At 51.5% G+C, this 12,892-nt stretch overlaps 1 protein-coding gene across 4 annotated transcripts in view; it reads right to left on the minus strand.

Moving 5' to 3' along the window:
- Positions 1–4,521: 4,521 nt before the first annotated feature.
- Positions 4,522–12,892, minus strand: part of SLC12A3 (solute carrier family 12 member 3) — a 36,201-nt gene continuing 27,830 nt past the window's right edge. For 2 of the 4 annotated variants that reach the window (XM_072750189.1, XM_072750190.1), the window contains exons 24-26: positions 11,857–11,992; positions 10,404–10,471; positions 4,522–5,461 (exon numbers count right to left, since the gene is read on the minus strand). In XM_072750189.1, the coding sequence (XP_072606290.1) occupies positions 5,320–5,461; positions 10,404–10,471; positions 11,857–11,992 (346 nt within the window). In that variant the 3' untranslated portion in view covers positions 4,522–5,319. The remainder of the gene's footprint in view (positions 5,462–10,403; positions 10,472–11,856; positions 11,993–12,892) is intronic. The other 2 variants (XM_072750193.1, XM_072750192.1) reach the window with 1 other exon arrangement.

A 12,892-nucleotide genomic window follows, 5' to 3' on the forward strand; every position in this document is an offset into this window, starting at 1 on the left:
AATTATAATAGGAACACATAGAATCTGCTTCTCCCTCAAGTTTCCAACTCATTTTTCCCCCACTTTATTTTCCAAATGTTCTCTCCATTGCTGGGTTTCTTGTATGTAAGTTCTGTATGCACATATGCTGCTTTCAAAATCTCCACAAATTATTCCTCAATCTCTGGTTCCTGATTCAACACTATTCCAAAGTATTCTCTGCAAAGCTCCTAATGATGTCAATACCCCAAAATTCAACAGCATTCTTAGCAGCTTCAGCTCCTCTGCAGACGGCTGCTCTGAGAATCCACTCTGTTTCTTCGTCCCTTTCTCTGGTGTCTTCTGAGAGCTTGATTACCCAGGTTCTCCTCCCCCCACCCCATCAATGCTGGTTTTTAGGTTGCTTTGCTGGCTGCCCCTCCTTCCTGCCCCCTAAATATAGCCCATCTCAAGGTCTAGCCTGAAACCCTCTCCACTCACTGTACTTTCTCTCTTGATGAGCTCACTCAAACTTTGGCTTTAATGTTTCTGTTCATGAGTGTGACTCCCAAATCTATGTAAGGTCTCTGCTCTTAGAGAGCACCCAGCTCACAGTAGACACCTAAAGGTGTCTCTCTGAGCTCCAGGACCACAATTGGGCCCACTGGGATGACTTCGCACTTCCAAGTATCCTAAAACAGACCCACTTACTCTCTCTCCCTCCAGCAGGAAGCCTGTTACCTTGCCCTCCACATTACATGGTTTCTCCATCTTACAGCTGCCCAGGCTCATCCTTTTGGGGCCCTATTTCCAAACACTATACATCTAGGAAATTCCTAGTTCTGGAAGGTACAATTTCTTCACCCTCTCCTCCACCTCCTCCCTCTTTTCCATGCCCTCTGCTACTCTTAAGAGTGTTGGGCCTCACTGATTTACCTTTGTAGTCTACACAACTTCCTCCCTGGGTGCCCTGCCTTTTCTATTCCAGCCTCCTCCATCTCTTATCCAGTCAAACTTCCTAAAGCTCAGATCTGCCCCTTCACCTTCAGTGGCTCCCCAGTGCTTCTGAGTCAGTTATGAGCTCCCCAGCCTCAAAGTGGGGGCTTTCCACATTATGGCTCTCCTGATCTTATTTACCCACCTATACAGCCCTCATACTCCAGGAAAACTGGCTTTTTTCTTGTTCTCCAAACAAGGGCTTTCCTTATTCAGATCCTTGCTCAAACTACTCCTGCCACCTGTCTGTAGAATCCTACCAATCATTCACACCTATTCAAAATACCATTTTCTCTAGAGAGACTAGCCCAATTCCCTTGATCTTATGTGTTTGCTCCCTCTTTCACATCCTTAGAGCATTTTATTTGTAACTCTCTTATAAGCTGGGACAAAAACCACATGTTCTCTCTTGACACCATCCTTCATCTGTATGACATTCTGCTATCTGTCCTTTAAGCCAGGTGGCTCTTCTCAAGACTCTACCCACATGATATTTTTAGAAACTGAATATATTTTGGCTCCATTTCAGGAAGTGGGGCTTATATGATGCTTGTTCTTTCAATCATAAGATTAACCTTCACTTGAAGTGGAGAATTACCAATGAAGCAGCACCTGGGCTTTCCCACATCCCGCTTCTATGAACATTTCTGAATTTAGCAGCTTTTTTGGTGACTTCCTGTGCTAACCGTAGCTACAAGCCAAACCTGACTGCTTTGCATGTGCTAGGGGGCCTCCCAGTCAGGTGGTTCTTCTGGAACATTCCAGCTAGTCTCAGCCCTGTAAAAGTCACCTCTCCCTCACCACACAAGAGAGGCCAGGCAGATGCGTAAAAGAGAAATGTGGACTCTCCATGTGATAATGAGGCCCACTGTTTTGTGCCTGGGAGGTAGAACTCAGCAAGCCTATTGGGTAAAAAATAGGCCATACTATGATTACTTCAAAGCCACAAGTCTGAGCAGGAATTGAAGGAAGATGTGAAATCTGGAGGCTGAAATGCTGAGGAGAAAATTGAGAGCTGACTAGACAGTGGCTCCCAGGGGACATAGGTGAGGTCCCCCTGCTGGGGTGGCCAGTGTGGCTGTTGGCTGCTGCTGGGCCCTGTTCCATGCACCATGCAAGGGAAGACTATATGGGAAATACTTCGCACTGCTGAAACTCATGAAGGTGGAGGATTTTTAGCACCCAAAGGGAAAGAGAGAGAGAGATACAGTGGGGATTGAAATCTATTACCTTTTTGGTGCCCTATAGGACCAACAATGACTGGGAGAGCCTTCAAGAGCCCCCAGCAGGGCAGTAGGAAGTAGCAGCCAAGCGTGGGGCATGACTGCAGAATGTGTTCTCCATCCTACCCCCAGCACCCACCACTTTGATCAACCATGTGTGGGACAAACCACAGTCATCAGCAGGCCAGCTGGCTATTGACACCTGTTCTGGCCTAGCTCTCTCATTTCACATACAGAGGCCCAGAGGGGTGAAGAGGTATCTGAGGCTGCACAGCCAATTTTTAGGGGAGACAGAGATTCAGGTCCAAGTCTCTTGGTGGCGAGGCTGTGACTCTTTCCACTTAACCCCTCCACCTCTCAGTTTGAGACAAACTTGAGAATACTCAGGGACTTTTATCAAAACAGAAGAAAATGAGTTCCCTGTGAGTCTGCAAACACATGAAAGAGAAGCAAAGGGAATATAAGTGGCTCCTATGAATGTTCATGTGGAAATCTGGCAATATGACCTAAAGAACCAGTGAAAGCTCAGGGAAAAGTTCCAGCCAGGGTTGAGAAAACAACACAGTTAATTTTTTCAAAACACTCAGCAGAGTTGAGAAACAGTATGTTCCAAAACAAATAAATTCTGTTGACTGAGTGAACATATTTTTTATTCATTGTTTTTGACCTTACTGTTAACTCAAGCCTTTTTTTTTTTAACAAAGCTATTATCATTGTTCAAAATGTAGTTTCCAAGAGAGCAAAAATTGGTGGGTTTTTCTGTTTGTTTGCTTTTAATGCCCTAAGCTGGAGCATTCTCTGACCTTGGATCAGGGTCTCATCAATCTATTTATAAACTATTTGTCAGGAAGCAGTTTTCGATGTGGCTCTAGAAAGGCAAGCCTTCCCTGAGTGAGGTTTCACCTATCTGGGGTTGGGGGTTGGTCCCAGGTCTATAGAATGGCTCAGAGGCAGGACACTTTTCTGGTCTCTCAAGAACAGAGGAGCCATCCCTAGTGAGCTCAGCCAGGCACTTGGTCACTCTCAACACGTTCTGATACGTGAAACGACCTATAACAAGCCTGGGGGCCCAGAGCCTTTGGTCTCTGCAGCGAGAGCGCCTGCAAGACACTAAAGTCCTTTGCGTCTGGACACCAGAAAAGAGATTTCTGCCTTTGTGACTAAGTGGGCACTGCAGTGGGCTTGGAGGTGGCCTACCGGACCCAAAGATGCCTCCTTCCTTCATCCACCCTGAAGAAAGCGGCTATTGCAAGAAGGCCTGGCCAGTGGTATCCCTCTAGGAACCCACTTGTCTACTGCTGGGGTGCATCTAGAGCTGAAATGCCTTTTCAGTGAGCCTTGCCCACATCTCCTAATATACATTCTGCTCTTGTGTCCCAGCTTGGTTGGTGCAAAAACTCTGAGGGTATCCAAACATCCTTCTTCCCCAGGTTCCCTGCAATCCCCATGCTACACTCACCCCCACTGCAGCCTCTTCTGCTTCCATCTTTTGCTGGTAGTTCCTCCTCCCCTGTTCTTTTCTCCAGCCTGGGGTGGGCTGTGGGCATTTCTGATCCTTTGCCAATCTGGTCACCTTTATGCCCCTTCTCAGCTTCTCCATTCCTGACCCACCAGACCTGCATCCCTAACCATACCTCTATCCTCTGTCTCCACTCAAACTTGAAAGTGAGCATCCTTCCATGAGACACCCTAAATCTTGCCCCTCCTTTGAAGCTCTTTTTTTAAAGATATTATTTATTTATTCATGAGACACACACACACACACACACACACACACACACACACACAGAGAGAGAGAGAGAGAGAGAGAGAGGCAGAGACATAGGCAGAGGGAGAAGCAGACTCCATGCAGGGAGCCCGATGTGGGACTAGATCCTGGGATTCCGGGATCACGTCCTGAGCCAAAGGCAGATGCTCAACTGCTGAGCCACCCACACATCCCTTCTTTGTAGCTCTTCCTCAGTGTGCCCACCAACCATACCCTGTCCTCGCATATGCTATTCATTCCCTTTCCTTCTCTGGAGGACATGCTGGGGAAATGACAATGATCCCTAACATGGCCTTTCTACATATCGTGAGTCACCAGCCATTTGTGGATTGCAACCAACATTATAAAGAAAAAAAGAGGGGCACCTAGGTGGGTCAGTGGTTGAGCACCTGCCTTTGGCTCAGGTCGTGATCCCAAGGTCCTGGGATTGAGTTCTGCATCGGGCTCCCCACAGGGAGCCTGCTTCTCCCTCTGCCTATGTCTCTGCCTCTCTCTGTGTCTCTCATGAATAGATAAATAAAAATCTTTAAAAAGAGAAAAAGAAACAGCAAATATCAGAGTGCATCACCCACAGTATTGTTTTGTGACACGTTTATCATTTCAGCATATGTTTGTTTCAAGTCTCAACATAAAAGATATTTCTTACCATGGGTTGCGACCTAAATGAGTTTAAGAGTCCCTGGTTTACCAAAGAACCAACCCAAACGCTGAAGACACATTATGGAAAGTGAAGAGAGTGAGAAGTGGTTAAAGAAATTTGCATCATGGAGGCTCAAAGGGCTCTGTGATTCCTCCTTTGTAAGGGCTGCAGGGGGTCACCCATCCTCCTGACTGGCAGCCACATGCACACTAAGCACTCTAACTTACATTTGCATGTAAATCAAAGACTGGGGGCACCTGAGTGACTCAGTTGGTTAGGCATCTGCCTTCTGCTCAGGTCATGATTCCAGAGTCCTGGGATCAAGCCCCGTGTTGGGCTCCCTGTTCAGTGGGGTGCTCTCTCCTTCTTCTCCCTCTGCGTCTCCCCCAGCTCATGCTCTCTTTGTCTCTCTCAAATAAACAAATAAAATCTTAAAAAAAAAAAAATCAAAGACTGGAATCTTAATTCGTTGTAATCAAGATCAAAAGAAAACTTAAAAGGAAAATGGAACCACCAGAGAATTTTCCACACAATTTCATCTACTACTTCTCTAGCCCATACAAACAAAGCCCAGAGGACAGGTCCACTGGGAGTGGGGTCCAGCCAAAGTTTGGAAATCTATCAGCTTCTTCAGTCAGATCATCAGATGCTTAAGCACAACAGGACATGTATCTTGTCCCCACAGATGGGTGGATGTCCCAGGCACCCTCAGCTTTGGGCATCCTAGCCTGGAATTACTGGCAGTAAAAGGTGAGCACGTTTTCCTGGTTTCCTCGGATCAGGATGACCGGCGGTCTGAGGTCTTGGGACAGCGTCTCCAGCCAGGCCATGTACAGCGAGCTCGGGCACTTCCCCTTCCTCCCTATAGGCAAGGTACTGCAAGGCAGGAAGAAGCAGCAGATAAGACTTATCGGGAGCCCTTCCCCACACAGCCCAGCTTTCTGATCAGGAATGCTTGTTGACTGACTCCTTCACTGCTCCTTCTTCCTAGCTACCCTAAGAATGACCTCTTGCTCTCCTTAAAAGCACGACTCCAAATGTACCTTCAGCCACAAAGCTGGTGGCCAAACAAAGCCATGGCCTGTAAGACTCACACAATCTGGTCTCCACCAACACCCACAACCTCTCCTCCTTCTACCCTTGTCCTCGCTCACAACCCGACAGCCATAATGGCTTTCTTTCCATTCCTGAAAAAAAGAATGGCAAGCTTGCTCCTGCCCCAGGGCCTCTGCGGTGATGCTCTCCCCACCCCGAAGGCAGTGCCTCCCACTCTCCACCTGGTTGGCTCCTTCAGATCACTCAGGCCTTGGCTCACCGGTGCCTCCTTCTCGGGTCAACCCCCGCGGAACAGGCTTGCGCCAGGTGTTCGCGGAGGGGCCTTCCAGAGCAGGCCTGCTTGTCTCCCTGTCTCATTGTCCTCACAACCCTTCCCACTCTCCAAACTCTTTTCATTTGTTTGTTGTTGGTCTCCCCCTGCGGACGGTATGTCCGGGCCAGGTCTGTCTCGCTCGCCACCCTTTCCCTGGGCCTAGAGCACAGTCTGATGGAGTGCGTGGTCTTGCCCCCTCAGGCCACCCGCTGACGCCGGCCTGTGGCCACCACGATGTGATGTGTGTCCCTGCCCAGCCTCCTGCCATGTATGGGGGCCCTGGGAGCAGCTCTCCACCCAGGGGGCGGGCCTGGTCCACACTGCAGTGCCGTGCAGATCACGAGGTGCCCTGGGGCTGCCGTTCGGCCGCATAATCTCGGCCATTTCAGGAGGTGACTTTCTCACCATCTTGCGATTCCAAAAATGCTTCAGGACGACCGACTGCAGCCGCCCTGCTCCTGACTGCGGGACAAGGGCAGGATCTCACAGGCACCGGCACCTCCCTGGGGCTGCACTTTCCAGGCTGTTCTCCTAGCGGGACACCCCTGGCCACTATTTCATCTGAAGCTCAGCACAACCGTGGGGAATGGGGCGGCGCTTGCAGGACTGGCCTTCTTCCCCGCCGAGGGCCCGGGGACAAAGGACGGCGCTGGGTGACTCTGGCAGGGAAGCATGGGAGAGGCCCGCCCCTCTCGGCCACATGGCTCTGGCAGGTGGCTCCCTGCCTTCAGCCGTGTCTTCTCCTGCCTGGAGTGAGGACATACACACCTCCCTCCTAGGGTGTTGGTGAGCCCTAGAGAGGACAAAGCACACACAGGGCATGGCGCAGGGCCTGGCTCCTGGCAAGGTGGCAAGCACCTCCCCTCCGTAAGCTGTTGTCACACTGACTGCTGTTTGGCAGCAGGACACAAGCTGGTGAATGGCAGAGCTGGGACTCCACCCAAGGTCCTGGGATCCTCCCTCCCCAGCCACCTCTGCTCACAGTGACCCTCATCTCTGCTGAGCAGGCCAACAGGGGTCCCTGAACTCCTGTCCCTGCCTTAAAATTCCATCCTTGAAGCCTCCCCTGGGATCACCTCTACCCTCCTGTAGAAGGGAAGGACCTAGGGGCGCCTGGGTGGCTCAGTCGGTTCAGCATCTGACTCTTGATTTCAGCTCAGGTCGTGATCTCAGGGTTCTGGGATCGAGCCCCACATCAGGCTCTGCGCTCAGCATGGAGTCTGCTTGTCTGTCTTCCTCTGCTCCTCCTCCCCCTACTCTCTTTCTCTCTCAAATAAATAAAATCTTTTTTTTTTTTTTTTTAAGAGCAAGATCCCCACGACGGGGAAAGGCCACAGGAACAGGGGTATTTCATTAAGCTAGTGTCACCTTAATTAGAACATGTTTGTGTCTGGTGACTCTCAAGGAGAAAGGGAAGTGGAAAGATGGAAACCAAGCTTTCCTGATTTCACAGTGATGCTGAGGTTTCGGTTACGTTGACAAAGCTCTCCGGGAACTCCTGCCTCATTCTCAGACATTGAATTCAGAAATTTCAAAGGCCGAGAGGGGGCCAGTGGCTGCATTCTCAGGGGCAGGGGACACCCATCCCTCATGCTGTGGCCTTGCAGGCTTCAGCATCATGTTCCCTTCCTCAGCTGAGCCTATCCGCCTGTCCACCTGTCTGCCTGTCCACCTGTTCACCCGTCCAAGGAAGAGACTCACTTTGCACTCCACCCCTGTGGCAGTCAATGACATTCGACTCCTGCTCCCAGGATGTGTGCCCTGGCAGCTACTAATCTTCAGAAACAAAGCCGCTCCAGAACAGAGGAACATTTTGTTCAGATTCGCAACTCTTGGCCACAACTCTTGGCAGCCTTGGACCTAACCTGGACCCAGAGCTTCAAAAACCCAATCCCCACTTCACAGCTGTAGGATCATCCCAGGCAAGTTGCTTGACTCCTCTAAGATTCAGTTTCCCTCTTTCCAAAGTGTGTGTGTTGTGGGCGAGGCGGGGGGGTAAAACAGAACCAACACAGAGAGTTTTGAAAATTACTAAGGCCTGATGCCTCAAGTGTGGCTCAATCAGTAAAATGTAATGCTGATTATTATTATTTCATTACTAATATTTGCCTTTGAAGAGGGCATCTTTATAGAAAAAGAGAGGGGTCTAGACCCAAAAGTGAGACCAGAAATAGGTTGTTCATCTAGGCAAAGGTTGTTGGGTTGGTTTATTATCTTACAAGGCTGGTCTATCAGCTGCTCAGATTAAGCTGAACTCAAACACGGGCCATTAACCAGATAAACTGCTGATGGGTAGACAACAACCAACCAAGTTCTGCCCCAAACCTGCTCTAGAAAATGGTCTGAGTACACACCTCAAAATGCCGCAAAGTGTAATTTTATCTTTCCCTTCGAGGCTGGGGAGAATTTTTTTCCTTCCTCAGAATTTCTGGGGAATGCAATTTCCTCCACCTCAGACCCTGATCTGGAAGGAACTGGAGAATTTGTTAGATCCTGGTGCCAATTAAAGTGATCCTGACAACTTTTAGAAACACTGGGTGGGCATGTCTCTGGGTTGGAGACTGGCAATGCAAAGATGCAACTGCTGTGCCCTCCTGGTGAAGGTGGCCCAACAGCCAGGGCCTCTTCGGGCAGTAGCTGTAGTTGGTGTCATGACCGTGGGGTGGGATGCCGTGTGCAGGCCTCTTTCTAGAGTGACTGGACTTGGGGCACTTGGGTGGCTCATTTGGTGAAGTGTCTGCCTTTGGCTCAGGTCATAATCTAGGGCTTGTGGGACTGAGCCCCACATCAGGCTCCCTACTGAGCAGGGAGTCTGCTTTTCCCTTTCCTTCTGATTGCACACACACTCTCTCTCTCTCAAATAAATAAATAAATAAATAATCTTAAAAAAATAGTGACGGACTCATGATTATTTGTGTTGACTACTCTCCCAAAGGCTGGTAGGTGGGGACTGGCTTTCTGTCTGAAATCTGGGGGGTAGGGGAGTGGGGTGGAAGAGGTCCAGCAGATGCTCACCTCTCAGGATGAAATTTCTCATCTTATGGCTTGAGAGACTGATTTACTTTAGCGGCAAATAAACTTAAAATCACAGCATGTAAGAGTGAAGGAGAATCTTGGAAATAATTGGGCTGAACTCTTCTTCATAATCAGGGAGACTGAGATGCAGAGAAATAGGATTACTTGCCCAAGGCCACACAGTGAGCAAAGACAAAGTGCAAACCTGCTTCTCTGAACATGGGTGGTACTCAAGAAGAGGCTATTTGGCACATTCCAGGTACCACACTCAAGGAAAGTTCTGGAGAGTCGTCCCATCTCGCGCTCTGACCCAATCCACAACCTAGGCCAGCCTTGCCCTAGGAACACTCTGCTCACAGAGAAACGCAGCCCTTTCTCTTACTACAGTTCCCACATCAAGGGAACATGAGGTACTTTCTCTACAAAAAAGTAATCTCCCTCCGAGCCCCAGGGAGCACTGTTCCGGCAGAGCCAGCTTCATGGGGGTGCAGGCTGTGCAGTCACATGCCCCTACCCCTTCCCCTGGACTTAGAAGGCTCCCGGGCTGGGTTCAATCCTCTGCTGCTGCCATCTTGCCATTCTTAGTAATTTTTTAACAAGAGGCCCCACATTTTCATTGTGCACTGGGGCCATAAATGGTGAGCTTGATCCTGGTTTCAGGGTAGGAGAAAACAGGTTCTGCAGGCTTCTTGGCTGTCCTGAGGAACTCCCAGGTGGCCAGCCCTCAGGAAATGTAAGCCAGGTCAGGAACACGCCTTGCCAACTACCCCCGACCCCCTGAGCTAGGCTGCTCTGGGAGAGGGGCCTCAGAGGGCTTGGCTGACCGTGGCCTCTGAGAATAGAGCCACCTCGAGGCCCTCTCCGCCACTGCCACCTTTAGCCTCACCTTGCACCTACCCAGCTTCGGCCTGTATCCCCCTGGAGTGGCTCAGAGCTTGACACAAGGAGCAGCGGTGGCGGAGGCTGGAGGGCCTGGCAGGCATGGAGCCTGGCACCGCGGGCCTCTGCCTCTGCTGCCCAGGCTTGGCGCCAACATCAATCAGGGCTGGCCCGTGGCCAAAGAGGGCTGGGTGATTCCCAAATAACCAGGAATCAATTTTCTTCTGGAACAAGCGGGGTCCTCCCTGCCAAGCTGAGTTTGGCAGGAAAAGGTGGTGAACAGAGGAAAAATGGTGGTGAGGAGGGCTGGTGAGGCCTGGGTCGTGTGAGGTCCTCGACCTCTGCCATCTGGTACTCAGGCGAGGGGTGTGGAGCCAAGCAGGCCCGGCCACTGGCCAAGAAGCCACCTAGGCTGTCTCCTGGGGCTTTGGGGCCTTCGGCCTCGCGGGGAAGGGCTCGGGTTCTCGGCCGGGGAGCACTTCCCGAGCCCCTTCCCAGAGTGGACATCCTGGGCTTCTGTGATGGGCTCCCCCCGCCCTCCCAGGGGCTACTTACATGACCACCAGAGCAGCATCCCGGGAGGAATCCAGTAGAATCTCATTCAGCCTCACTTGCCGAAGGGACTGGAGAAATTGAGAAGCCATGTGGTCACTGCCCACAACGTCAGGAGGGGCCCCCGACAAGTCTGGGGGCTTCCTTTAACATGTCACACCAGATGCCTGAACTGTTCCCCTAAATTGTCACAGACTCTCCTTCCTCCGAGATGGAAGGGGACCCCCAGAGTAACTGAGTACCAAGTTCACCTCCTTGGGAGACCCTCCTTGGCTTTTCCTTATTTCCACGACTGGGGGGCATAGTTGGGAGAGAGAGCACCTGCCATGGTGTGGGGTGAGCTCACAGCCCCGATAGCTCACAGCAGAGGGAACCTGAGCAAGGCACGTGGCCTCCCTGAGCCTCCCTGTTTTCACTGTAAAATGGGTACAATAACCTCCCCTCCAGGGGAATTTGGGCAGCATCGAGGGAGATAGCCCATGCAAAAGCCCATGGATGTCGAGGGCCTGGCACACGGAAGGCCCCGGATAAGGTCGACTCAGAGCAAAAGTGAGACGTGCTTCCTGCCCCACCCCTACCCCCCGCAACAGGGCAGGCCACAGCCTTCTTTGGATGCTACACCTGAATCCAGTATTTTCCAAGGGGCTGTGAGCCCTCAGGGGCAGGGCCTCAGGGCTGATGGATCAGAGTTCCCCAAAGCTTTGTGTGAGGTTGGGCTGTGGGGGAGACTCCTTCCCACCCTAAGGCCTGTTTCCAGAGTGTTCAGAAATGACTAATGCTCGGAGTCTGATCGTGGGAGATCATCCCCTTTGAGAGAACAGAAAACTTTGGGGGAAGCGAGTTCACTGAGATCACAGGCTCCAGAGCCTGTGCTGATGACATTCTAGGGGGAACAATTCTTCATGGTGGAAACTGCCCTGCAGGTTGTAGGATGTTTAATAGCGTCCCAGGGCCTCTACTCACTAAGTGACAGTAGCAATCCCGCCTTCCAGTGGTGACAGCCAGAAATGTTCCCAAAGCTGCCAAATATCCTCTGGGGGGTAAGGTGGGGTGAAGGGATCACTGACCTGGAGCACACAGGGAGTGGAACTGTGACACACACACCCCCCGCCCAGCTCCCTAACCGCTCGCCTCATCTTCAAGTGGCCACAGCAGCCACCACTGTTCTTGTAGGCCTTAAAGAATCTGGAAGACAATGTCTGGCCAGGGGTGGCCATGGCTTCAGGCTACATATAGGGTGGGGTCCACTGGCTAAGGACCAAGAATGGCTCTGAGTTCCACAACCAGTTTACCCCGCATCTGTGGCTGGAGGTTACCTCAGAGGCTGGGGCATGGTGGAGGAGGACGGTCAAGGGGAAGGCGTTAAGGAAGTTCAGGACAGTTGGGGCACATGGCCCTGACCCAGAGGAGCGCCCTGACCCCCATCCCACCCCAGCCAGGCCCTTCTCTCTCGTACCTTGACTCTGTTCTTGTTAATCTCCTCATCTGAGATCTTCCAGGGACAGTCCCGCCTCATCTCGGCGACAGTGGCCTCGTCTTTGAAACCGTCATTCAGGCGGAAGGGTGCAATCATGTCCTCAAAACGCTTGGTGCTAGAGACAGAGAGAGCAGCTGAGACTGGGTGAGATGGCCCAGTTTCCAGGGAAACCAGGTTCCCTGAGGTAGATGGAGATGGGTGCCACAGGGAGGGACACCCTTTTTAGGCTGAACCCATTCTGCCCCTGTGGTTTCCATCAAAGCAGCTTCCATGTAGAAATCAGCACAGGCAGCTGGGTCTGGCATTTAACCGGACTTGCACCAGTTGTCCACAATGACTGCCCTGGGATCCACCTCCTCCCACCCAACCGCTCCCTGAGTAGTGCCTGAGCACGATCCTGTGCCAGGCTCTGTGCTACACACCAGTGCACAAACCCTACAATGCCCCCTATTTACGGCGCTTACAGCCCAGTCTACGGCAGTAACTAGGCAACTATATTATATTCCAGATCACAAGTTTTATGAAGGCACAAACCAGGTATCAGGACATGAAATATTTGGGGCAGGGAAGGCCTCCCTGAGGCTTGAAGGATGCCTGTCTTTCTGCAGCTAGCTCTTCACAGGCCAGCAGGTGCTGGGCCACACAGAACTGAAGGTGCAAAGGTCCTGGGGCAAAAGTGTGTCTGGTCTATTTGAGGAGCAGTGAAGGAGCCAGTCTGGCCAGAGCAAGGTGAGTGCAGAGGAAAGTGGGGTGAGGTGAGGACGCAGAAGTGTGAGAGCCCAGACCAGGCAGGCTTTCCCTATTTGCCCTGAGTGAGATGGAAAGCTGTTGGAGGCTGTTCTGTGTGACTTGACTTCCATGATTAGAAATAGGAATTTGAGGGGGCACCTAGTGGCCCAGTCAGTTAAGTGTCTGCCTTCCGCTCAGGTCATAGGTTCCTGGGAGGGAGCTCTCCAAAGGGGAGTCTGTTCCTCCCTCTCCCTCTGCTCGTCCCCTCACTGTGTGCTCTCTCTCT

The sequence above is a fragment of the Vulpes vulpes genome, chromosome 2 (assembly GCF_048418805.1).
Source record: "Vulpes vulpes isolate BD-2025 chromosome 2, VulVul3, whole genome shotgun sequence".
Taxonomy (NCBI): Eukaryota; Metazoa; Chordata; class Mammalia; order Carnivora; family Canidae; genus Vulpes; species Vulpes vulpes.